We start from the raw sequence: 25,959 nt of genomic DNA, 5'->3' as shown, positions 1-25,959 counted from the left end.
AAGTCAATTAATATTGAAGGGAACGTCCAGTGGTAAAATGGTTGTCAAATGACAACTTGGCTGAGGTGCAAAGTGGCCAGACCTGCTTTTCTGTAATGGGGTGACAGCGTTCTGTTTGTTCTCTACTTGAGATCCTTTGGTGTGTAGCCTTTAGTTTAACTTAAATGGTAAAATTCATATATCTTGTTTTTGTGAGGGCTGCACCTCTGAAAGTGAGAGCATTACGGCTAGGATGCCAATCATTTGACCATCAAATTGTAATCTATTAATTGACAATGTATTTGACCATAGTCTGCTATTCCAAGGAGCTAAGGCCATTATATAGGCTGTTTCTTGCCATTGGTAGTTAACAAAAAGGGTTCAACCACACTTCTGTTTGCCCCACTGCTTTCCACTGGGAAAGTCCATGGTTTAGCACTGAGTTAGAACAAACAGCAATTGGGTTTTCTGCAGATTGACTTTTGTTCTGGATTGCTGAAGAGCAGGTTTTCTGGGGGAAAGGCCAAGGCCAAGCTGCTTGGACCTATTCTTTCTAGGCAGAGGACAAGCATAAATGGCCAAGAGTTTTTGACCATTAAGGTGGCCATGCTGCTTTAAACCTTGTCATGTTTCATTGCTTTGTCTGTTGTTTTGCAATATATGGTCTAAAGTAAAAGGACCATTAAATGCAAGTGGTTCTTGGCTTCCCATACAGGTGGAAGAAAAATTGTGCTGTTAAGCTGTAATTACAGACTACCCTGCATAAATAACAGTACATGCTTAAATGTGCAACTGTTGTAGGAAAGGCCAAATAAAAGAACTGTAATGTTAGCCGTGGTGTGCCAGAATGTGGACAAGTAAATGCAAGCACTTGCAAGCTTGCTTGAGTTCTCTCTGAAGCTGATTGCTTTGTGCCAGGAATTGAGGAGGTCAAAACCAGGTAGATGAGTGTCTAAAAGACTGTCGCAAAGAAAGACAGTTCTCTCTCACTAGGCTGTGGGGATTCTAGGGTATGAGAATGATTCTGAGTAAGAAGGTGGCCCCCTTTCTCTTGCTCTGCACAAGTTGGGGATCTTGGCAAATGGATTTATGGCTCCTGTTGGGCATGAAGTTAGAGGCCCTTTGGATTTTACTACCCAAAGTTGGTTGAGAATCCAGTAATGGATAGAGTGCCGAACTCTGAGAAGGGAAGCCTTGTTTCAGATCTGTTCAGCTTTGTTCTTCATCTGCTCGCATTTTCTCAACCTAATGCTTTTCACAGGGGTTTGGGTAGGATTCCTTATAAAATGGAATAACGCCTCCTAATCTGCCGTGAGTTCCTTGGAGAAAGGGTGGGATACAATTGTAATAAACATGCCTGCAATCACCTTTTTACTTAAAACTGCTTTAAAGTAAGAACAACGCTTTCTTGTGACACCTTAAAGACTTGCACATTTATTATGACATAAGCTTTCGTGGACTTAATCCAATGCAGATGCTTTTAAGCAGTCGCAGCAACTGCCCCCCCCTTTATGTCTTCACAGTGAATTGCTGCTTTATTTAACCACTTCCATGTTAAAATTCAAGGTTGCTCGGGATGCAACTTTGCTTTCAGAGCAGAATTCATCTGTTGTTTTGTGAACTGGTGTTCCCTTGCTGAACAAAGCATTGGGGTGTGTGAGGGATATAAAAAGAGGGTTTGGGAGGGAGTTTTTGTTGTTGAAAAGCTATACACACACATGCTGTTTTCCCCTTCCATTCAAACACAAGCCAATTGCCTCTGCATATCTGCCAGGTTCTTTGTCACTGACTCCACTGCTTTCCATGTTTTAGGAAAGCAAATTTCTGCAGCCTCTACTTGTTGGGAGGATCCTCCCATGACTCGGAACCCGTATCATCCAGGGTTCAAAATAGTGGGGGGAGCCTCCATGGCTGTGTGCCACTGAAGTTCACTTTCTCAGCACATGGTCAGTGATGAAGCTGGCAGCATGGACTCCTATGTGCTCTCCCCTTGCATGACGGCAAGCTGTGCGTGTGAGGAAATGTCCAAATAGGGTTAGTGTGAATGCCAGCAAAGAACTCCCCACTTGCATGGAGCAAAAATGGGGCAAAAATCCAAGCTGAATTTCAGCAGCTGGGTTATGGTAGCTCGTTCCAAGTTTATTTTTCATTTTAAGTTCTTGGCTCGGATCGTGAAGCTGTGATGCAAGCTTGGCTTGCAGCTGCAGCAGTGTCCGCAGTTCATTAGTACCGGAGGCAACTCCCTTCTTGCGTTGTGTTAGCGCAAGCTGTCAAACAGCATTGTCTTCCTTGGCGATGGTGGGAATATTACTGTAAATATTTGTGAATTCTATGCATGTGAAAGATTTGCTTTACCTACTATCTGCAGCTTAAACGTACTAGGTTTCAGAGCACATAGCTGTGTCCGAAGTTTCAGTGGGGCTTTCTGCATGTTTTTGATGGGGAAGATGCTTCCAAGCAAATGCGCCCCCACACTTGAAGAACAATGAGGACCAGCTTATTATGAGAGTACATGTGAAGTCTCCTTCCTAACAGTCCTTTGCAGCCAATTTCTTAAGGACAAGGCAGAATGCAGGCATTGCTTTTTGAGTTGCAGCAGTGGGCTAGTGTACCACAATATGAGAGATCGCACCAATGCACCTTCTACAAGGGTTGATCACGTTACTCATAGTCCTGTGCTACCTTTAGAGGCTAACAAATATATAATGGCATTGTAAGCTTCTATAGGCCAGAGATCATTTTCAGGTGCCTAAAATGGTCTGAAGTGTAGGGAGGTGTTTAGCTCCTTAAGGCCCAGGGTACATAGTGAGAGGGAACATAATGCATAATCCTTGGATGAAGCTAAGCAGGTCTGGGTGTGGTCAGGGCTCCATACAGTGATACCTCGGGTTAAGAACTTTATTCGTTCTGGAGGTCCGTTTTTGACCTGAAACTGTTCTTAACCTGAGGTACCACTTTAGCTAATGGGGCCTCCCGCTGCCGCTGCACCACCACCGCGTGATTTCTGTTCTCATCTTGAAGCAAAGTTCTTAACCTGAGGTACTATTTCTGGGTTAGCGGAATCTGTAACCTGAAGCGTCTGTACCCCTGTATATGAGGTACTCCTGTATATGCCCCCTCGAGTTCCGTGTAAACCAGGCATGTCCAAAGTTCGTTTTGGGGGCATAATCTGGCCCACCGGTCGGTTCAATCCGAGTTAATTTCCTGGGGTAAAAAAAAAAGCTCAGCAACTTCAATACTATGAAAAGCTCAACTTTGGTCGGCCCTCGGGTCCCTTCACTTCATCAAATCTGGCCCTCTTTGAAAAAAGTTTGGACACCACTGATATAAACTGAGGATGGGAAAGGGCTTCAGTTCAGTGGTAGAGCATCTGTCTTGCATGCCGAAGCTCTCAGTTTCAATCTCTATCACATGTGGGAATGTCCCCTGCCTAAAACCTGGCAGGTTTCTGCCAATCAGTGTAGACAATACTTAGTTAGCTAGCACAATTGTCTACCTCTGTGTAAGGCAACTTCCTATGCTCCTTTGGAGACAGAAATAAAAATTTGACAAAGGGGAGCACCCATATTGCAAGAGGGAGGAGTCACATGCAGAGGACAAATGAATGCAATCCAATCAAAGTGGGCATGTGCCAGCGGCTCTGCTTTGTGCAAGGTCTTGTGTGAAGTGCCTGCACCTAGAATGGTCCATTATAGATTGCTCATAGCCCTCTTTGTGGAGAAAGGGTGTGTTTTCCTTAGCAAGCTAATGTACTGGTTTTAAGTGAAACAAAGGCACTTCCCAGTGTTTCTCTCTAGTGAGCTATTTCTTTCCCCCCTCTCTCTTTCTCCCCTTCCTTCTCCAGACCAATGAATGGAATAAGAATGATGACCGACTGCTGCAAGCTGTGGAGCATGGCGACGCAGAGAAAGTGGCATCACTGCTGGGTAAAAAGGGAGCCAACGCCACCAAACATGACAATGAGGGCAAGACTGCGTAAGTAGCTTAGCTAAGATGGCAACCATTTTTTTTATTCCGTACCCGAAAAGTAAATAAAATTCCCGTTTGCTGGGAACTTGTAATATTGGGAGTTAGTGCTTCACGCCATTTGGGTCATCCAGATCCTAGCACTGCTATGCCTAATTCATCTGCAAACACTTTTTTCCTTCATTTTATTGCTGGACTAATTATGTCTTGTGTCAGGCACCACTGTTTTAAATCAAGGTAAGGTGCATTTCCTGTAGAAATCAGGCATGCAGAGTGTTTACTATGAGTGTCCAAGGTTTTTGTTAAATGAAATTTTCCACCTGCACTCAGCAGACACCCCATGTTAAAAGAATAGAGTCAAATTGATTCAAAGTGTGCTTTGCTCCATGGTTACATGCTGAATCAGTGGAGTGGCAGTTTCTTCAGCTGTTGCGAAGTGTTCTACAAACAGGACAATCCAATGGCCCTTGCGCTGATGTTAATCTCAACTCAATGGCATTTACACCCATGCAAGGCCCTTTGGAGCATGCTGAAAATCACTTGTCTATTCCTGCTGCTGCATCAGATATGTGCTGCCTAAACTGGTACTGGTGCTGGAGGAGACTCTTGAGAGTCCCATGGACTGCAGGAAGATCAAACCTATCCATTCTGAAGGAAATCAGCCCTGAGTGCTCACTGGAAGGACAGATCGTGAAGCTGAGGCTCCAATACTTTGGCCACCTCATGAGAAGAGAAGACTCCCTGGAAAAGACCCTGATGTTGGGAAAGATGGAGAGCACAAGGAGAAGGGGACGACAGAGGACAAGATGGTTGGACAGTGTTCTCGAAGCTACGAACATGAGTTTGACCAAACTGTGGGAGGCAGTGGAAGACAGGAGTGCCTGGCGTGCTATGGTCCATGGGGTCACAAAGAGTCGGACACGACTAAACAACAACAACAAAACTGGTACTTCTCAAACTCTGGGTTTTCCCAGGTTTCATCAAGATTGCCTTTTAAGCACAATGCAGCTGGTGCCTTAAAGTGTTCCATTATAGATAGCTCAACGAAGATGTCGACCCAGTGTGTGCCAGCTGTGAAAAGGGCAAATGCCATGCTAGGGATTGTTAGGGAAGGAGCCGAAAATAAAACAGTTGAGTATCATAATACCATTATTCAAATCTATAGTGCAAAGTCCTGCTTAGGAAGGCAATTCTACTTGGCATGAACCTTAGTGCTGATGCAGATGTAATGCACTGGTTTAATCAAACCAAGAGGAGAAATTTGTGCAGGAGTTGTGGTTAAGGGACCCAATCAGCTTCATGCCCCCAAATTGCTAACTCTGATTAGGAGATTGGTTCAGAAAGAGCACTCCTGTTTTATTATGGGCCAAAGAATCCATCACATAAATGGTTTTAAATTAAATGCAGGTCTGCCCTAATAACTTGTAAAGTGAGGGTTGTGCAAATGATGTATGCCAAGGTGTGTGTGTGTGTGTGTGTGTGTGTCTTTGTCTTCTCCAGCTTTCTTCCATAGTGTGTCCTACCAAGGCAATTTTTGTCTGCCTGTGGTCCAGTATTGCAAAGTATCCTCAAGTTTGGAGAGAAATAGCTAGAAAGAAGGAATTGTGGACAGGAGAGAGTTCAGTGTTCCTTGACAAACTCTCATTTTTGTGCAAAAATCGCACCCTGATTACCATCCTTTTTTACACGTGAATTGGGACATGCATGGTTTAGACATGCTATTGTCATGTGTAGGAAACCCTGTAATCTATTTGTGTGGAATAATGCAGTAAAGGATAGGCACCTTTCTTTAAAAAAAAAAATTACTACACAAGTCTAGACAGGGGCGGGGAACCTGTGGGCTTCCCTGTGTGTGTTTGGACTCCATCAGCCTCAGCCAGTATGGCCAGTGGTTAGAGGCGATCTCACTTATAGTCAAAGAGGATCTGGAGGGCCGAAGTCCCACACGCATGACCCACACCAGAAACCTCAAAGGTATTTGTATATGTTTCCTGTTCCAGTTCAAGTTCTGATGTCTCATGCAGAGTTTGCCATTCCTTTTTCTTTTTTCTTTAAATAGAAGCACAAGATTTTTGGCATTAATCTTCTACAGCCACAGAGAGAATCAATTTTCTGGACAGTTGAGAAATAGCTTAATGGTTCACATCCCATGAAAAAACAATAGGCTTTTAAATTGTGGGCAGATTGGGAGAGAGGAAGAGCCGTTCGTAGGGAGAGTGAGTGATGCCTGGGCAGCTTCTTCCACACCATGAAGCTGAAAAGCACAGCCCTCCAGGCTTTGTATATGGAGCCACGCTCTTGGCTTCTTGCTTGCTCTGCTAGTTCTGTTCAGCAGCGTTTTCTGTTTGGATGAAGAAACGGAATGATGGTGTTGTCTGCAAGTGGCCTGAATGGAATCCTCTTCCGTTGCATCTTAAATATGGTATTAAAAGCATCTGTATCCTTTTTGGAGAAAAAGAATTTAAGTAGCCAACTAAGTTTTACTCAGAGTAGACCTATTGAAATCAATGGACCTAAGTTATTCACATCTTCATTTGACTATGAGCAGGACTAATATTAATCACTCAAGCACATGAAATTTAAGTGTCCTGTGTATTTTGGCTGCATGCACACCCTTCTTTACTGACATTAGATTCTTCAGCCTCTGTAAATCCCAAGGGAGTGTGTTTCTTCAGACATCCTTAGCTGGAAAATGATGCATTACATGATCAGTTTTTACCAGGAAACAGTGGTTACCTGGGTTTGCATCAGAATCGCCTGCTAAAACAAAGGGTAGAAACTTGGTTTAGGATTGCCTTTCAAGGTGCTTTGAGGACCTGGCTGTGGGACTTCAAAGCACCTTGCACCCACCATCATTCTGATATCAGGTGATTGACAGGTAGGGGCCCCTGATAATGATCTGTCTCACAGAGCTATAAAAGAGGTCTAAGAGCAAAGTTCATTTCTGCTGCATAGTTGCCCTTGGAGATGCCTTAGCTGATATTCCCAGCCTTAGGTCTGTGCAGCCTCATTTTACGATGTAGCCATGGATGAATGATTTATCGATCCCATAACCGACTTGCTTCCTGGTGTGTGTGTTTACATAATTAGTCTGGAGGTGACACAAAGACCAAAATACAGCGACAAAGTCTGTTATGCAACTAATTCTCCCAGTGGGATGGATTTTTTGTATTTTTATTGTAATGGAACTGGCGACTGAAACACCTTAGCATTGCCCCCTTTTCCAAGAGCCTTCCCTGATGCTAAAACAGGAGTTTATCCTTTGCACTGCACTCGTGCTAACTTTGCTCTATCTGGCTTGTTGTTACCATCATAGAATGGTAGAATAGGTGGGATATTGAGAGAAGTAGGAGCTGCTATTGTTTGTGAATATGGTTTGTTTCCTTTTAATATAAGGAGATTCTCCGTGTAGGAAGGGAAAACACATATGTACCGTACTCAGTTCTGAGCTTATTTGGATCATCTGAGATAAGAACTACTAATAAAACATATGCAGGCTGGTGGGCTCTCTGGCCTAGTTCATATATTGTACTTTTTCCTTTGCTTTCCTCCAAGAAGCTCAATGTGTTTCTCCTGTTTTATCCCCACAATAACAGTGTGAGAGAGTCATCCAGTGGGTTTCATGCCTGAGTGGGGATTTGAACCCTAGTCTTCCAGATCCTAGTCCAGCACTCTAACCACTACACTAAATTTGCTTGCATATTTTAGCTACTAGTGTGGAAGTGTTTCTGCTTTTTCGTGGTCGGATTCCACACAAATGTTGCCATTCCTGTGGGCTGAATCCTTTCGTGCGCTGGTCATGGAGGAAATACGTTATGCTTATACAAAAGGGAGGGCCTGCTCTGTGGCGGCCCTCTCTCTCCCCGACTCTGGGATGGTCTCCCAAAAGGGATATGCCTGGCACCTATGCTGTATTCCTCCTGGCACCAAGTTTAAAAAGTCTTTATTTGCCTAGTTATGTGAAATGGGTGGTTGAGTGGTTTCCCCCCCCCCCCCTTCCATTCATTTGGGTTGTCATTTTTGCTTAATGATCTATGTTGCTTTTAATGTTGTTTTGTGGATTATATGATTTAAAAATGTTTATATGCACCATTTTGGATAAAGGTGTAGTAACGGAAATTCCTTTAAATCAATAATAAATGTACGAGTGATGCAATTATGTGGAACATGCCCTTCCCATGTCATTCTGTTAGCTATAGTTTATTGATGCAGCATGTATCATTTTCACTGGCCTTAGAGATACTGAAGTCCTGATTCCAAGTTTGAGGTTTTCACAAATGCTAAGCAATTTTCATGAATGCCAAGCAAGCAGCAACTAAATCATAGGCCGGGAACATATGGCCCATGGGCAGGATGCGGCCCATGAAGGCCATTTATCTGGCCCACGAGCCGCCCGGTCACGGAGCCACACGCTTGGCAAGTCCCCCGCACGCTGCGCTAAACCGGGGACTCGCCGAGTGGTGCCAGAAATCGCTTCTGCACATGTCCAGACACAATTTTCAGCTTCCGGGCATGCGCAGAAGTGATTTCCGGAGCCCCGGACATGCACAGCACGGCACCAGAAATCGCTTCTGCGCATGTCCGGCCCATGGATGATTGTCCGTGGGAACGATCCGGCCCACAGTCGGAAAACGTTGCCAGCACCTGAACTAAATGATGTAACTGATCTCTGTGCATAGACTATAAATACTTCAGTGGCTTTTTACAAAAGTATTTAAACATTTGTTGTGACTTACTTCCTTGGTTTTATTTCAAAGAAGCACAGAACTTTGCCTGAGGAGATTTGTCTTTATGAGCATCAGATCCTCCTCCTACCACCGGAAGGGGAGGTGGTGGTGGTTCAGCTGAGGTTAGGACAAGATACACCTTGGAAAAGCATGATAATTGCAGTTAATGCATGATATGGGCAGAAGTTGCTCTCAATGATTGATGACATAGTTGAAACTACCTGGGAATGTTAGCTAAGGTATATATTTTTTTAGGAGGTGCGTAAAACTTTGGTTTACAGACTTAAAATGGGGGGGGCAGTCAGACACAAGGAGCAAGATTTCGGGGGGGGGGGATTTTAGAGCATTTATACCCCGCTCATCAGCCAAAAAGGCTCTCAGAGCAGCTTGGATGTTTGGATAGTTTGGCGGAAGAGCCATAGTTCTGTGATGCAGCACATGTCTTGCTTTGCAGGAAGGTCCTGGGTACAATCAACGACACTTCCGGGAAGGTCTTGTATAAACTCCTGTCCGGAGAGCTGCTTGATATGCCACTGGCTGCTGCATTTTAAATAATGAACAATAGCAGTCTCATTCCCCACTCCCCCCCCCATTTTAATCTGGGCAACAGTTGTTTGGGAAGCACAGGATTTAACCCCTTCCTTCTGCCCTTGACACCCTCCCCGCATTTCGGTTGCCGTGTTTGCATGGATTGTGCCTCACTGCTTTCTTCAAAGATGCTGCAGCAAGTGATGACTCTGTATAACCCTCCAGCATAGGAGGCAATGTGGCTCCGAATACCAGTTGCTGTGGAATGCAAGAGGGGAGGGTGCTTCTTCCCAGCTTCCCATAATCACTTGGCTGACCACCTTGCGAACACGATGCTGGATTAGATGCTCCTTTGGCCTGATCCAACAGAGCTCTTCTTTTCTTTTTTTGAGTTTAAAAATCCTTTATTAGTAAATTCAACTAAAAATATACATATGTTCAATTGAAACATACATAAAGAAATAAAGAAAAGAAAAAGCATGCCGGCAAATTATGTCATAAACAATTATTCGAATTAATCATGCATCAATTTTCATGAAGAAAAAAGAGGAAAAAGAAAGAGAAGGAAGAAAAAAAGAATAAAAAAAATTATTCCATAAATGGAATATAGAGATAAAACAGAAAAAAGAGAAAGCAAAAAAAGGGGGGGAGTACATTGCAAAATAGCATTATACAACATTTGCGACTTCCATCACTTCTCCGTACAGTAGTTATCTCAGCGTGTATAAAGGTAATCTGTCTTATTATTTTTTCTTATTTTAATTTATTTTCCATCATAGATTTTGTATTATCCCATTTTCCAATTCCTGGAAGGTTATTCCAAACACAACCAGACCTTGTTTCCCTAGATATTCATTTAGACACTCCCATTGTTGTTGTTTTTTAACTTTTGATTTATATTGAATTATATCTGTCAATTTTGGTAATTCTAGATATTCGCATAATGTAATCTATCCATTCCCCCTTTGTTGGAATGTTTCTACTTTTCCATTTGTTCGCTATTAAACAACAGAGCTCTTCCAAGGTTCTTGGTTGTGTTGCTATTCTCTGGAGCCTTTCAGTGTCTGAGAAGCTGCTTTTGAGGGGTGAGTGGGAGACAGACTTTGTCGTGAATCCAACAAGTTTATAGCATTCAGACCCCAGTCTTGGGGGGGATTTTTAACCCTCAAGAATAGGAATTTGTTAGGCAAAGCTTCCCACAGACATCTCACTCATTGTCACTGCAACTGTTTTCCTGCTTATGCTCATTTCCTCCTACTCAAGTTGTGCTGTGTCAAGCTGGAGTGTGCAGAGATGTGCCCCAGGGTGTGCAGTATGTGGCGAAGTGTTAAAAAAAATAGTCTGATCTTCTACAGCAAGGGACCCTCCTTACAATTTTTCAAGGTTAACCAACTTCAACCCTGGCCTAGTTGATGTGACTCGTGACAGGGCCTTCTCAGTGGAGACGCTCTCCTTCAGTAGACTTTCAGGAAGAATTTTAAAACATTTTGTTTACCCAGGGTTCTGATGGCCAAAAGATACTACTCCTGGCCACCCTGAAATTGTTGGTTCCGAGTATTATTATTTTTACAAAATAATAATAATACTATTTGATCTAGTTACAGGTAGGTAGCCGTGTTGGTCTGACGCAGTCAAAAAATAATAATAATAATAATAAATCATTCCAGTAGCACCTTAGAGACCAACTAAGTTTGTCATAGGTATGAGCTTTCGTGTGCATGCACACTTCTTCAGATACTATTTGATGTGTTTGCTGTTTCAGGAAAAGGGTATGATATAAATTGAATAACCAACAGTATGAATAAAGAATACAAAACTTGTGGCTTTTATTCTGAACTTGGATATAAACAACCTGTTTCAATTGGTTGTGTAAATAACTATTCTGTAACGGTTGCCTAGATTACCTGTTAAAAAAAAGTTCTACTTGGTTGAGGCTTCTGAGTTGTGTTGGGCTTGCTATTACCGGTATATTCTGGTGTTCTCATAGATGTTGCTGAACCGAAAGATATGAAGAAACAATAACTATTTTTCACTGTAAAGAACACTCACTACTAGTGAGTAAATTGCCATATGCCTCTGAATGCCACTTGCTGGCATCTGGTTGGCCACAGTGATACCAAGATTCTTGACCACATGAACCATTGGCCTGATCTCACAGGCTCCTCTTGCACTCTTAAATTCCTTGCACTGGTAAATAGGAAAACCGAAGAAGCTTCAACAGATGCCTCTTGCATTCAACCGCAGAATCATTTCTATTTACAACACTGCAAAAGAGAGCTAAAATTGAAGCAGGCTGCTACCCATTAATAAAGAAGACCACATGTTCCATAATGCCAGGTTTTGTATATATGAAGCCTGCTTGGGTTTTGTTGCCTGGGCTTATCTTAAAACCAAATCTTGATTTCTTGCAATCTCGATTCATGCTAGTGTGGTGTAATGGTTAGGATGCCAGAACCAGGGACCCCAAGCTTAGATTCCTACTCTGTCATGAAACTTACTGGGTGTCTTTGGCCTGTCAGTTACCTTTGCATGCCCCTGCATCTCCCTCACATTTGCTTCAAAGGGTTGGAGGGGGTCCCAGAACAGATTTAGTGTGTGATGGGTGGAGGGAGATGGAGTTGAAGCAGAAGTTGTTGCACAAACTGGAAGACTTTGTTGCATACACCCCTAGGAGGTATCGAGGGACAGATAGTCTCTAAAAAGGTGTTTTATGCCTAGCCTTTGTGGGTCTCTGCCAAATATTTCAAACCAAATTTAAGAAATGTTATAATTGCTGTTTTGACAACTGACAATTGTATTTATAACTTAATCTGATTAAAACTCTGGAACTCCCTAAAAGGGCGTGGGTTTTTGTTTTGTCCTGTAGCATTATTCTACTCCTCCTTTTTGTTACAAGCTCGGATCATTTGATGAACAGCTTTTAAGTTGGAATGAACGTGACAACAGAGTTGTCCTTTCTGTTAAAGCATGTTCTTGGTTGTTGTTTTTTTAAATCACTCAACAAGCTGATCTCTTGCTAGTTAAAATTGTTAAAGAGAAGGTCAGGTTTCTTTACCTAAGGCAAGACAGGTCCAGAAAGTAATTCATGCCCTAATTTCGTCATAATGCATATGTGTTTTATTTTTTTTAAAAAAAAATCTTGTATGATTGTTTCCTTAAGCACAAAGTCAATTGGTTTTTTGCTTCTTCCCCTTTTTGTTCTTCATCTGTAGAATAGTGGGAAAATAAAAAAGTAGTTAAATCATGCCTCTTTAATAAACCAATGATTGGGTAGGAAGACGTGGCTGCCAAATAGGTATTCCTGATGATCTGTGAAAGTATGTTAAAATACTTTATTTCTCTTAACAGAATTTGTACACACACACACACACACACACACACACACACACACCCTAGGCAGTTTACAGACATTAAAATATTCAAAATAATCTTTTTTAATTAGCAATTTTTAAAAGTGGCCATCGGCCAACCCATCATTGCTATCGGCCACTTGCTATCGGTCAACCCATCATTTGAAAAATAAGACTTTAGAGCCATCTTGCCCCCAAATTGCAACTAGACATTTCATTTTGGCCACTGTAAGCTTGGTATAAGGAGCCATTTAGCGCCTAGCTTGTTTATCTGAGTTTCTGCAGCAATGACATCAGGATGATTGCATTGCAGGAGCACTGCAGGGGTGTACCACATTCAGGCATTAGCAGAATATGTCATAGCCTACTACCAGCCCTCCCGCCAAAACTTTGATTGCTCTTTGATTCGCCATAGAGAGGGTTAAAGAGCCCTCTGCCCAAGCCTTGGCTCCCAAGGGAGAAGGTGGGTAGAGCTAATGTGGCAGGCCATTTTAAGCCCTTGCTCAAGTCAAAAAATAGCCCTCAAAATTTACTTGCCAGCCTGGTTTTTATATGCCCTGTTGTCTTTGTCCATGGAGTTTTCTTGGCAGGGATACTGCAGTGGCTTGCCAGTTCCTTCTCCAGGTGGATCACGTTTAGTCAAAACTCTCCACTATGACCTGTCCATCTTGGGTGGCCCTGCATGGCACAGCTCATAGCTTCTCTGAGTTATTCAAGCCCCTTTGCCATGACAAGGCATTGATCCAAGGCATTTTGCTCACTGGAAGGACAGATCATGAAGCTGAGGCTCCAATACTTTGGCCACCTCATGAGAAGAGAAGAATCCTTGGAAAAAACCCTGATGTTGGGAAAGATTGAGGGCACTAGGAGAAGGGGACAACAGAGGACGAGATGGTTGAACAGTGTTCTCGAAGCTACGAACATGAGTTTGACCAAACTGCGGGAGGCAGTGCAAAACAGGAGTGCCTGGCGTGCTCTGGTCCATGGGGTCACGAAGAGTCGGACACGACTAAACAACAACAACAACAGCCTGGTTTTTAAAGCTACAGTATTTTCCTACCCATTCACCAACTCCATCTACTGGCGTTTTTGGGAAGTACAGGTCCGGGTCCAAGTTGGAAACCATTGAGGCTGACTGCTGAACCAATTCCACTGTCATGACAGGGAAAACCAATGTCCCAAATCTACCTGGGGTCAGGGGGAGGGAAGCAACAGAACGGGGAGAAGAAATCTCTCTAACTGGGGGCTGCAAATGAAGAAGCTGGATGCTGCATGCCCATCTAGGGTAAGGCCCAGCTACTGAAACCAAACACTGCAATCTGCTGACCTTGCAGGATCGTCTACCAGAAATCAGCTTGAAGTCCTGTGCTTGCCATAGAGTTATAAAAAGGATGGGGACCTTTAAAGGGGATATTGTACTGGCTTCTAGGAATCTTAAATACTTCTCCAGCCCTATGGACAGATTAATGCCTGAAATGTTCCTAAATCCTCCTCCGCTGGCTGTGAGAAATTTTTGGGAGATTATTCCAGCTCAGTTTAGGGGACTGCAGGTGCAAAAGAATACTTGCGACCTTTGCCTCACCCATTCATTCCTCTCAGGAGGTTCTATAGAGGGAGTGGGACTCAAGGAATTATTTAAGGGCCAAGCAAAATGTGTGGCTTGCCACAATTGCTAAAATTAGGCATGGAAGTGCATTTGGGGAGCAGTCTGGACAGGGATCACAGCTTGTAGGGAGGGGAGCTTTCACCCTCCCCTCCCCTGTCACTATCTTTAAAATACCCCCCCCCGCCCCACCCACTGCAAATAGCAAGAGGAACAAAACCTCCCATTGGCTCCAAAGCAACCATTTTACCCATCTCTCAATGTGTGTGTCGAAGTGCACCAAAAAGTGCAAGTAGATAAATAGGTACCGCTCCGGCGTGAAGGTAAACGGCATTTCCGTGCACTGCTCTGGTTTCGCCAGAAGCGGCTTAGTCATGCTGACCACATGACCCGGAAATACTGTCTGTAGACAAACGCAGGCTCCCTTGGCCAGTAAAGCGAGACAAGCACCACAACCCCAGAGTCGTCCACGACTGGACCTAACGGTCAGGGGTCCCTTTACCTTTATCTTAAGAGAGAGAGTGTGTGTTAGTTTCAGGACTGCAATGGTTGAGGGAAGGGTTCACATACAAACACAAACACGTGTTTGACTGCACTTGATTTTAATGTCTGTTTTTGTTTTGTTTTTTAATTAAGATAATGGAGTTCAAACTCTCCTTAATGTCTGCTACCTAATCTAAAATCTACCCCCTGTATTTTTTAAACAAAGTATAGAAAAATGAGTTACACCCTTTAACCCTATCTGGAGCCTCTTAAATGACTGGAGGGGGGGCATCATTTCTCCTTTTTATTAATGGTGCCTGTTTCTATTTGATGTGGTGTGTCAGCACATGCTATCCAGTTCTTGCGGAGGTAGTTGAGTAAAAAGTGAGTAACTTCCAAGATTAGCTTAAGTGGTTTATTTCAGTTTTCTTTGTAGATCAAAGTAACAAAACCACTGCATGTTGGTGCTGATGTTTCATTCCAGCTTCTTGAGAGAGGTTTTGGCTAGGAGCAAACTACGCAAGGAGTACTTGAGCTCTCGGCGTTTTTAAACATTTTAAAATTCACTCGGCCTATTTTTCTGTCAGCTTCACAGCAGAATTTAGGAGGCTAAATGGGGAATGTAGCTGGGAATGAGAAAGCCTGAAAATGGTGTGAAAATTTGTTCAGCTGCATGGACATAAGGTGTTACTTCCCCAATGTTACGTTAAAAAAAAGGTTGCGCTTTAGCCAGATGAGTTCTTGGCAAAAAAGAATGGTCTCCATCAATACTGTACTTAGTTCCACAAAATGACTTGGTTCAAATGTAATGCTAAACTACAGTTTAGCTTTACATGAACAAATGGCAGCACGGCCATGGGAAAGAAATTGGAAGATTCTGATTCAATTTTATACTGTACAAATCATGGCTTGTTACTTCTAAACCTGCTACTGTGTTTAGTCTTAACTACGGTATGGTGCAGAGAAGCAAAAGAGGACCAGATACCAAGATTTGAGGTTGGTTGAAGCCCAATTTCTGTCTTTCCTAGGCAATGGAGACAATTCTGAACAAGATGACTCACTGTAAGGCCACTTTCTCTCTCTTTTTTTTTGGGGGGGGGTAAATTTTATTATATTTTTGGAAGAAATATAGATACATTATTATTAAGTATCTTTTTTCAGACTGAAACATTAATCTAGATAAAATAAAAACATAGATCCGTCAAAAAAGAGAGGAAAAAGAAAGAGAAACAGAGAGATAGGAGAAAGATTAAAGAGAGAGAAAGAAAATAAAGTTAAGAAACTAAGGAACTTTCGATTCTTTGTCAGTCAGCATTATTCAACTCATCCACTCCAATATAACACCCAGGATGACCACTTTCTATAAACCAACGTTATCGTCAACCTTCAAACCCAAATACCATTTCTTTTTCTTTTTAACACGAAAAGTCTGAGAGGTTTCCGATCTAGTAAATGTTGACAATGACTTGATTAAACATGTCAGTTTCGCCATCTCAGCTAAGTCTAGTCATTTTAATAACCATTCCTCCATTATTTGTTAGCAATGAGTCTTCCCATCTTGGTGCACTGCAAGGCTACTTCCTACACTATGTGCTCCTCAGAGCATTTTCCCTTCCTCTGGTTCCCATCAACTTGTATTCAAAGGTGTACTGCCTGACAGTGGAGATGGAACACAGCCACTAGGATTAGTAGCCATCAGCAGCCCTTATCCTCCATGAATTTGTAGCCATTGCTGTTACTGCTTTTATTAGCAAGGGTGTATGCTTATCTCTCTGCTTATCTGCCCCCTTCCCAAGATTCCTTACTTTCATCTTGTCTACCAGTCACCCTAAAAGTATTAAAAAGTTGTCTTCCTGTCTCCTTGTGTGCTCGTTTCCATAAGGATCAGCTGCGCTGCAAAGGTCTTGTGTTGCGGCCAGATACATAATGCCCACTCAAGCTTCTGAGTACTTCTACATCCACGCATGCTCACCACTTGAAGGCCCTCACGCTAACATGTGAACGGTATCCCGTAAAAAGGTATTGAGTCCGAACGGAAGTTCTTTCCCTGGTGGGGAAGCTACGAAGACTCATAGAGCATCTGTGAGCCAAGGTTTGTTGCTGTGGTCAGTGAACAGTGAGCATCCATGTGCAAACGGGTCCTAAGAGACGACTTCAAATTTAATCACATCTGCTGAAAGTGGCCGAGGCAAGGTTCTTTCACCGTGGGCTGGATTGCAGCCGGAATGTGTTTGGCTTTGTTGAAGTGGGAGCTGGAGGAACGAAAGGAGTCCTTGAGTTTGGAACAAGGAAGGAAGTGGAAGGATTGTGTTCTTTTCCTCAACTCGAAATCCCATGGGCATAGAAATCACAGCCTCTCCTCCACAGCAGCTGAGGAAGGGAGTATCCCTTGATAGATGCCTAGTTGTGGTTAAAAGCAATGATAGGCAGCTTTAAAAAATCCATGTTCGGAGCCTCTGGTTTCTTTACATTTGTCGCCGCTACCGGAGAGGCCCTAATATAATTTCATCCTTATTTCAACAATTTTGTTTGTTTGGGCAAAGGCATTTAGTCCACCGGGAAGCCATAAATCACCAAGGGGTTGTTGGCAAGGGAGCCATGCTGTTTTGAAAGAGACCCTCAGGAAAAAGGGGTGCAAATAGTTTGCATCGAAGAGGGATGTTTTCACTCAAAACAAGCCTCTAGACAATGTGCAAAGAGTTCAGAATGTACTGCAGACAACGCCACTGCAAATAAATATATCTAAATGTGTTCCTTCATGGATCAATGCCTTGTCGTGGCGAAGGGGCTTGAATAACTCAGAGAAGCTATGAGCTATGCCATGCAGGGCCACCCAAGATGGACAGGTCATAGTGGAGAGTTTTGACTAAACGTGATCCACCTGGAGAAGGAACTGGCAAGCCACTCCAGTAACCCTGCCAAGAAAACTCCATGGACAAAGACAACAGGCATATAAAAGTTATGACGCTGGAAGATGAGCCCCTCAGGTCGGAAGGCGTCCAACATGCTACTGAGGAAGAGCGGAGGACAAGTACAAGTAGATTCAGAGCTGATGAAGCGGCTGGGCCAAAGCCGAAAGGACGCTCAGTTGCGGATATGCCTGGAAGCGAAAGGAAAGTCCGATGCTGTAAAGAAAAATATTGCATAGGAACCTGGAATGTAAGAACCATGAGTGGAGGTAAGCTGGATGTGGTCAAAAATGAGATGACAAGAATAAATATCGACATCCTGGGCATCAGTGAACTAAAATGGAAGGGAATGGGCGAATTCAGTTCGGATGACTATCATATCTACTACTGTGGGCAAGAATCCTGTAGCAGAAATGGAGTGGCCCTCATAGTCAACAAAAGAGTGGCAAAAGCTGTAATGGGATGCAATCTCAAAAATGACAGAATGATCTCGATACGAATCCAAGGCAGACCTTTTAACATCACAGTAATCCAAGTTTATGCACCAACTACCGGTGCTGAAGAAAGTGAAATTGACCAATTCTATGAAGACCTACAACACCTTCTAGAAATGACACCAAAGAAGGATGTTCTTCTCATTACAGGGGACTGGAATGCTAAAGTAGGGAATCAAGAGATAAAAGGAACAACTGGCAAGTTTGGCCTTGGAGTTCAAAATGAAGCAGGGCAAAGGCTAATAGAGTTCTGTCAAGAGAACAAGCTGGTCATCACAAACACTCTATTCCAACAACACAAGAGACGACTCTACACATGGATATCACCAAATGGACAGCATCGAAATCAGATTGATTATATTCTCTGCAGCCAAAGATGGAGAAGCTCTATACAGTCAGCAAAAACAAGACCTGGAGCTGACTGTAACTCAGATCATCAGCTTCTTATAGCAAAATTCCAGCTTAAACTGAAGAAAGTAGGAAAAACCACTGGGCCAGTAAGATACAATCTGAATCAAATCCCTTATGAATACACAGTGGAAGTGAGGAACAGGTTTAAGGATTTAGATTTGGTGGACAGAGTGCCTGAAGAACTATGGATGGAGGCTCGTAACATTATACAGGAGGCAGCAATGAAAACCATCCCAAGGAAAAGGAAATGCAAGAAAGCAAAATGGCTGTCCAACGAGGCCTTACAAATAGCGGAGGAGAGGAGGCAAGCAAAATGCAAGGGAGATAGGGAAAGATACAGGAAACTGAATGCAGATTTCCAAAAAACAGCAAGGAGAGACAAGAGGGTCTTCTTAAATGAGCAATGCAAAGAAATAGAGGAAAACAATAGAATGGGGAAAACCAGAGATCTGTTCAAGAAAATTGGAGATATGAAAGGAACATTTCGTACAAAGATTACCATAATCAAGGACAAAAGTGGTAAGGACCTAACAGAAGCAGAAGACATCAAGAAGAGGTGGCAAGAATACACAGAGGAATTATACCAGAAAGATATGGAGGTCTCGTACACCTCAGGTAGTGTGGTTGCTGACCTTGAGCCAGACATCTTGGAGAGTGAAGTCAAATGGGCCTTAGAAAGCATTGCTAATAACAAGGCCAGTGGAAGTGATGATATTCCAGCTGAACTGTTTAAAATTTTAAAAGATGATGCTGTTAAGGTGCTACACCCAATATGCCAGCAAGTTTGGAAAACTCAGCAATGGCCAGAGGATTGGAGAAGATCAGTCTACATCCCAATTCCAAAGAAGGGCAGTGCCAAAGAATGCTGCAACTACCGCACAATTGCGCTCATTTCACACGCTAGCAAGGTTATGCTTAAAATTCTACAAGGCAGGCTTAGGCAGTATGTGGACCGAGAACTCCCAGAAGTGCAAGCTGGATTTCGAAAGGGCAGAGGAACCAGAGACCAAATAGCAAACATGCGCTGGATTATGGAGAAAGCTAGAGAGTTCCAGAAAAACGTCTACTTCTGCTTCATTGACTATGCAAAAGCCTTTGACTGTGTCGACCACAGCAAACTATGGCAAGTTCTTAAAGAAATGGGAGTGCCTGATCACCTCATCTGTCTCCTGAGAAATCTCTATGTGGGACAAGAAGCTACAGTTAGAACTGGATATGGAACAACTGATTGGTTCAAAATTGGGAAAGGAGTACGACAAGGTTGTATATTGTCTCCCTGCTTATTTAACTTATATGCAGAATTCATCATGCGAAAGGCTGGACTAGATGAATCCCAAGCCGGAATTAAGATTGCTGGAAGAAATATCAACAACCTCAGATATGCAGATGACACAACCTTGATGGCAGAAAGCGAGGAGGAATTAAAGAACCTTTTAATGAGGGTGAAAGAGGAGAGCGCAAAATATGGTCTGAAGCTCAACATCAAAAAAACCAAGATCATGGCCACTGGTCCCATCACCTCCTGGCAAATAGAAGGGGAAGAAATGGAGGCAGTGAGAGATTTTACTTTCTTGGGCTCCTTGATCACTGCAGATGGTGACAGCAGTCACGAAATTAAAAGACGCCTGCTTCTTGGGAGAAAAGCAATGACAAACCTAGACAGCATCTTAAAAAGCAGAGACATCACCTTGCCGACAAAGGTCCGTATAGTTAAAGCTATGGTTTTCCCAGTAGTGATGTATGGAAGTGAGAGTTGGACCATAAAGAAGGCTGATCGCCGAAGAATTGATGCTTTTGAATTATGGTGCTGGAGGAGACTCTTGAGAGTCCCATGGACTGCAAGAAGATCAAACCTATCCATTCTTAAGGAAATCAGCCCTGAGTGCTCCCTGGAAGGACAGATCGTGAAGCTGAGGCTCCAATACTTTGGCCACCTCATGAGAAGAGAAGAATCCTTGGAAAAGACCCTGATGTTGGGAAAGATTGAGGGCACTAGGAGAAGGGGACGACAGAGGACAAGATGGTTGGACAGTGTTCTCGAAGCTACGAACATGAGTTTGACCAAACTGCGGGAGGCAGTGCAAGACAGGAGTGCCTGGCGTGCTCTGGTCCATGGGGTCACGAAGAGTCGGACACGACTAAACGACTAAACAACAACAACAAATGTGTTCCCAGAATAGAACAGGCACTTTTCTTGTGCTTTGAGTTGCATATACTGTGTTCTTGAATGATCCCATATTGTCAAAGGCACAAATCCTTTGTTGTTCCCCCGTTCCAAAGCGGGGGGGGGGGGTCCTGCTTTTTACAGTTTTAGTTTTATTTGTTTTTATTTATTAAAATTGTAGGTAGTGTTGCAGGATAACTGTGCTGTCCTGTTTTGCCTTCTGGACAGAGAGCATGTTTTACCTTCTGGACAGAGAGCATGTGTCCCCTCAGAAGGGACTGGTGCTTTTATATGCAGCTCTCAGTGAAGACTTTTTCTGTTTGTCTCTAAGATGAAAATCAAAGCGTTGCAAGTAAAGTGTATTGTGGCACAGATTTCTTATGCAAGCAAAGGAATTGGCCACAAAGTTTAATGTCATTAATGTCACCATCACTTTAGCCAACTTGTTCCTCCAAGTTTTTTTAATTATTGCAAATACTGTTAAAATGTATACACACCAGAAGTGTGGTTCGCACATTTCTACCCAAGTATCTCTTTATTTTTGTAAACTTATTTGAGTGTTATGGATTCAGTTTTATTTGAATGTTTACATCATGCTATCTCCTAACTAAGTTATGAGCCAAACTGTTGGCTAGAATGTTGCCTCTTCCCGGTCCAACCATGTATACGTAGTTTAGAGAACATTTCCTGGGAACAAACTGTTTATAAAGTTCAATTCATTGGTGCCTTGGTAAGCAAGTTTTAGTTCTTAGTTGTTTGTAAATAGATTTGTCATCCAAAAATGTGTTCTCTCAGTGGGCTATAACGGAACTTTGTTTGCCTTTTTAAAGACTTAGTTTATTTTAAAATACTTGATTTGGTCATTATCTGCTGCAGTGGCGAAGCCAGCTAAAATTGGGGTGGGGGGATGGAGATGGTACTGTACTGTTCATAAACTTAGGTGCCTAGCTCCTCCCCTTTGACCTTACCGCCTTGGTAAATACAGTATCTTCCTTAATATATTCACAGAAGATTACGAAAAGCTTGGCCTATTGCTCAACATCCAAAAAACCAAAGTGCTGCACCAACAAGCACAAAACCCCTCTGCAGCACCACAAATCCAACTCAATGATGTAACGTTGGAAAGTGTTGATCACTTCTCCTACCTGGGCAGTTATCTTTCCACAAGGGCCAACTTTGATGCCGAAATCCAGCATTGCCTGAGCTCTGCGAGTGCAGCTTTCTCTCGATTGAAGTGCAGAGTGTTTGAAGACTGGGACATTTGCAGAGAAATCAAAATGCTTGTTTACAAAGCTATTGTACCACCAACCTTACTGCATGCTTGTGAAACATGGATCACTTCTAAACACCATCTCCAACTCCTTGAAAAATTCCATCAATGGTGTCTCCGAAAATTTTTACACATCACTTGGGAAAACAGGCAAACTAATGCCAGTATACTGGAAGAAGCAAAGATCACCAGTGTCAAAGCAATGATTCTTCAACATCAACTTCATTGGCCTGGTCATGTTGTTCAGATGCCTGATGATTGTCTTCCAAAGCAACAACTCTATTCCGAACTTAAAAATGGAAAGTGTAATGCTTGTGGTCAACAAAAGGGGTTTAAAGACTCTCTCAAGGCAAATCTTTTTTAAAAAATGTAGTATAAACACTAACAATTGGGAAACACTGGCCTGTGAGTGCTCCAATTCAAGAACAGCCTTTACCAAAGGTGTTATGGACTTTGAAGATGCTCGAACTCAGGATGAAAGGGAGAAATGTGCTAAGAGGAAGGCACTTTTGGCAAACCCTCACTGTGATCAACTCTTGTCCTGAAACCTACCGTATGCGTATGTCTCCACTGTGGAAGTGTGGATCCAGAATTTACCTCCACAGTCACTTACGGACTCACTGTTAGGACCGTGTTCATGGAAGACAATTTTACTCGGCTATGAGTAATGCAAGAAGAAGAAGAAGAAGAAGAAGAAGAAGAAGAAGAAGAAGAAGAAGAAGAAGAAGAAGAAGAAGAAGAAGAAGAAGAAGAAGAAGTTGTTCTTAGATGGAGAACAGTTCAGTCTGAACTTAAGGTGAACTTAAGGTCGGCAATCCTTGGGACATAGGACATCAGCGTTCAAATCCCCACTCGGTCATGAAACTCACTGGGTAACTTTGGGCAAGTCACTGTCTTTTAGCCTAACCTACCTCACAGGGTTGTTGTGAGGATTAAATGAGGAGGGAGAGAATCATGTACACCACCTTGAACTCCTTGGAGGAAAAATGGAATATAAATGCAGTAAATGTGTGTTGAATGTTCTTTCAGTGTAGCTCTCTGAGGAAGCCAAGGTCAAATCCTGTCTCTTTTCTGAAGCTCATTGAGTGATCTTGGGTCTGTCATACTATCCCTCAGCCCAGCCTACCTTACAGAGCAGTGGTGAGCATGCTGCCTTGAGTTCTTAGTTGGAAAGGTGGAGTAGAAATGTAGAAAATTCCAAAGACATTAATTTGTCCTGAAGGCACGTATTAACTGCAATCTACAGGAAATTTCACCTACCAGTTCCTTTTTGCTTACAGTGGAGTAATGCCAACTGAGCTGGAGATAATGGAATTGAACCAGATGAGTTGCAATCTTTCTCTTTCTCTCTTTCAGCTTCCACCTGGCTGCCTCCAAAGGGCAAGCAGAATGCCTCAGGATTATGATGACTCATGGTGTGGATGTAACAGCACAAGATGGGACAGGTACTCAAACTCTGGGGGAGTTTCCCCACCCCTTTGCTCCCCTTTGTTTTTGTTGCTGTTTTTGAGCTTTCACAACACATGTAAATAGGCTTTTTTGCATGCTCTGCTTACAAATGAGCATGTGCAGATGTCTTACGCTGAATCGTCTTGCCCTGGGCTGTCTGCAGTACCCCCAACCCTTGTGATCTCTCCAACCTCTTCAGTTTAATTTGAAATGTTGGACGCTGCATCTGAGATGATAGTTCCCGCAAAGTGAGCCATCTGCTTCTGTACTGTGTCCCCTCTTCTCTGTTTTTTTGTGTGCTGGATTCACAATTGCGCAGTGCACACCTTGTGAAATCGGGCACTTTTAGTTTGTTCAATACTCCACATGTATTGAAAACCCAGTGTATCATTTTGTCTGTATCTGTAGACTAAGCCTAGCTGACTTTTTGTTCCAGGCAGCTATGGAACCCCTGAAGAGCATCTTAATGCCAATATGTATAGAGTTTACAGGCAAGGACTTAAGCCAATGGTTGGGAAATGGACCATATGTGATGTCAGGTGGTGTGGTGGGCAAAGACATAGCTGCACCTAAAGGGGATTTGCAGGTATAGGCATTCCTTCAGGTATACAGGGCCAAAAGCCATTCAGGGCTTTAAAGGTCAGCACCAAGACTTTGAATTGTGCTTGGAAACGTTTGCAGGAACAAGATCCGCAATGTCAGGCTGTCAGTTGGCTGCATGTTGCGGGGTGGGGTGGAGAGGTAAGAATCCACGCCACTGGCTGGATCCAGTTCTCCATCCTTGACTTAAGCCAAATGCAAAATTACTTTGGCAAGTATATTTGCCGCAGCTTTACCTGGATTTGCACTTAACTTGGCGGAGGGGGGAGGAAAATACCAGCATATACCATTGTTGACTATACTCTGTATTGCATCAATACGTTTAACAGGGAACAAAGCAGGTTCTTCAAGTCTGGAGAGGGACACCCTCTCGCAGTGAACCTGTTTCATGGTGTTCCAAGTCGAGAAGATCACTTCATGTATAATAGCGTGCTTCACAATTCTTGGAGTATTTGAAATCATTTCCCATTTGTGCAGGGCACACTGCATTGCACCTGGCAGCCAAGAACAGCCACCCTGATTGTGTCAAGAGACTCCTTCAGGTGAAGTATATTTTCTGTTTCTCTTCACTGCCACTTCAGAAGTTCTGATAAACACTAGCATGCTTCCGAGTTCTCTTTTAAAGCAGCCACCTTAATAGCACATAAGAGTACAGAACCGTTGATATTTAAGGACTTCTTTGTGCCCAGGAGTATGAGTAGATTCTTAACCTGTGTTGCCCAAATAAACAGGCGCATACTGAGAACTTTTGCCCATCTAGTTCAGAATTGGCCTGGCAACAGCTATCCAGGGTTTCGGGAAAGGGAAATTCCCAGTCCTGCCTGGAAGATGCCTGGGATCTTCTACATGCAAGGTAGATGCTCTTGCCACCGAGCTATGTTCCTTCCAGCCACTTTCCCCTGCGCTTCAGCATAATGAAAGCTAGTGATGTGGTGTTGTGACACCAGTTCTGGAGTTTGGTTCTTGCTGTTATGGCCTGGCCATTAGTGGTCAAATATGATATACACTTAATCTGTAACATCCGAGAGAATTGCTTTGGCAAATGTGAGAGCTGCTGTTGCCCAAATGAAACCCATGTTTGTTGTGGGAGGCACTGAAATCTGCCAGCTAAAAATAATTCTTGTCCAATTTGTCCACGGCTAGATTTGGTAGCGCCTGTTAAATGAATAATTGAGTGGTGTATCTGTATGTGTACTCAAAACTCCTCTAGTAATCTACCTGTAGGAATAGTTCCAATTATTTTTTCCTTACCTGTTTTAGAGATCCATATGGATTAATTTAACAAACCATTATGTTCGAGGAAGGCCATTTAATTTCAATGCAAAATCAGGTGGAATACCTTTCATATAATTGCTCATATCCTGGTTTTTTTCTTTTTCTTTGCATGTACTTTGATTTTAACCAGTCAAGGACAAATTGCCCCAGACCTTGGCTATCATGAAGCCTTGATCACCCACCAAGGGCTGTCTCCAAGACAGTAGTTGTGATCATGCAAAGACTTTCCTCCTCCTCCTCCTCCAAAACCCACAAATCAGTTCTGGGCCTTCCCCAACTCTCACAATCATATGCGAGAGGAGGAGGCAGGGAAGAAGAAGCAGGACATCGTTTTTGGGATACAACCCCAAATGAAACCTGGGTCCATGAACCTTCACTTTACTTTTTCTCCAGTCTTTAAAGAAGGCTCTAGGTGGCTCTCTATTTTTTTTTGTATTCCACAAAAGTATTTCCCCACCCCAAATAGCAATGAACTTCAAAATGCTTTGTGCTCCATGCCTTGCTAAAAGACTCATTTTTGCCATCCTACAGTCTAAATGCCCACAAGAGAGCACTGATAGCTCTGGGAAGACAGCTTTACACTATGCAGGTAATATTTCTACTCCCCTCTCTCTTTCATCTTCCCATGCACACACCCCCTTGACCTTGTTAGGTCCATCCTACGCAACCCATGCCTTCCCAGGGTCCCTGTGTGATGAGCTCCAGTCTCTCTGTGATGAGCTATGGCCATCAGTGAAATTGTAAGCAGCCT

At 43.1% G+C, this 25,959-nt stretch overlaps 1 protein-coding gene across 4 annotated transcripts in view; it reads left to right on the top strand.

Annotated features, from left to right (window-relative positions):
• Nucleotides 1-25,959, top strand: part of RAI14 (retinoic acid induced 14) — a 100,048-nt gene that overhangs the window by 53,720 nt on the left and 20,369 nt on the right. For all 4 annotated transcript variants that reach the window (XM_060280330.1, XM_035100963.2, XM_035100962.2 and 1 more), the window contains exons 3-6: nt 3,824-3,954; nt 23,241-23,329; nt 24,411-24,475; nt 25,740-25,797. In XM_060280330.1, coding sequence (XP_060136313.1) covers nt 3,824-3,954; nt 23,241-23,329; nt 24,411-24,475; nt 25,740-25,797 — 343 coding nt within the window. The remainder of the gene's footprint in view (nt 1-3,823; nt 3,955-23,240; nt 23,330-24,410; nt 24,476-25,739; nt 25,798-25,959) is intronic.

This window comes from Zootoca vivipara, chromosome 11 (assembly GCF_963506605.1).
Source record: "Zootoca vivipara chromosome 11, rZooViv1.1, whole genome shotgun sequence".
Taxonomy (NCBI): Eukaryota; Metazoa; Chordata; class Lepidosauria; order Squamata; family Lacertidae; genus Zootoca; species Zootoca vivipara.
The sequence above is the reverse complement of the archived record's forward strand: the minus strand, read 5'-3'. Positions and strand labels throughout refer to the sequence as shown.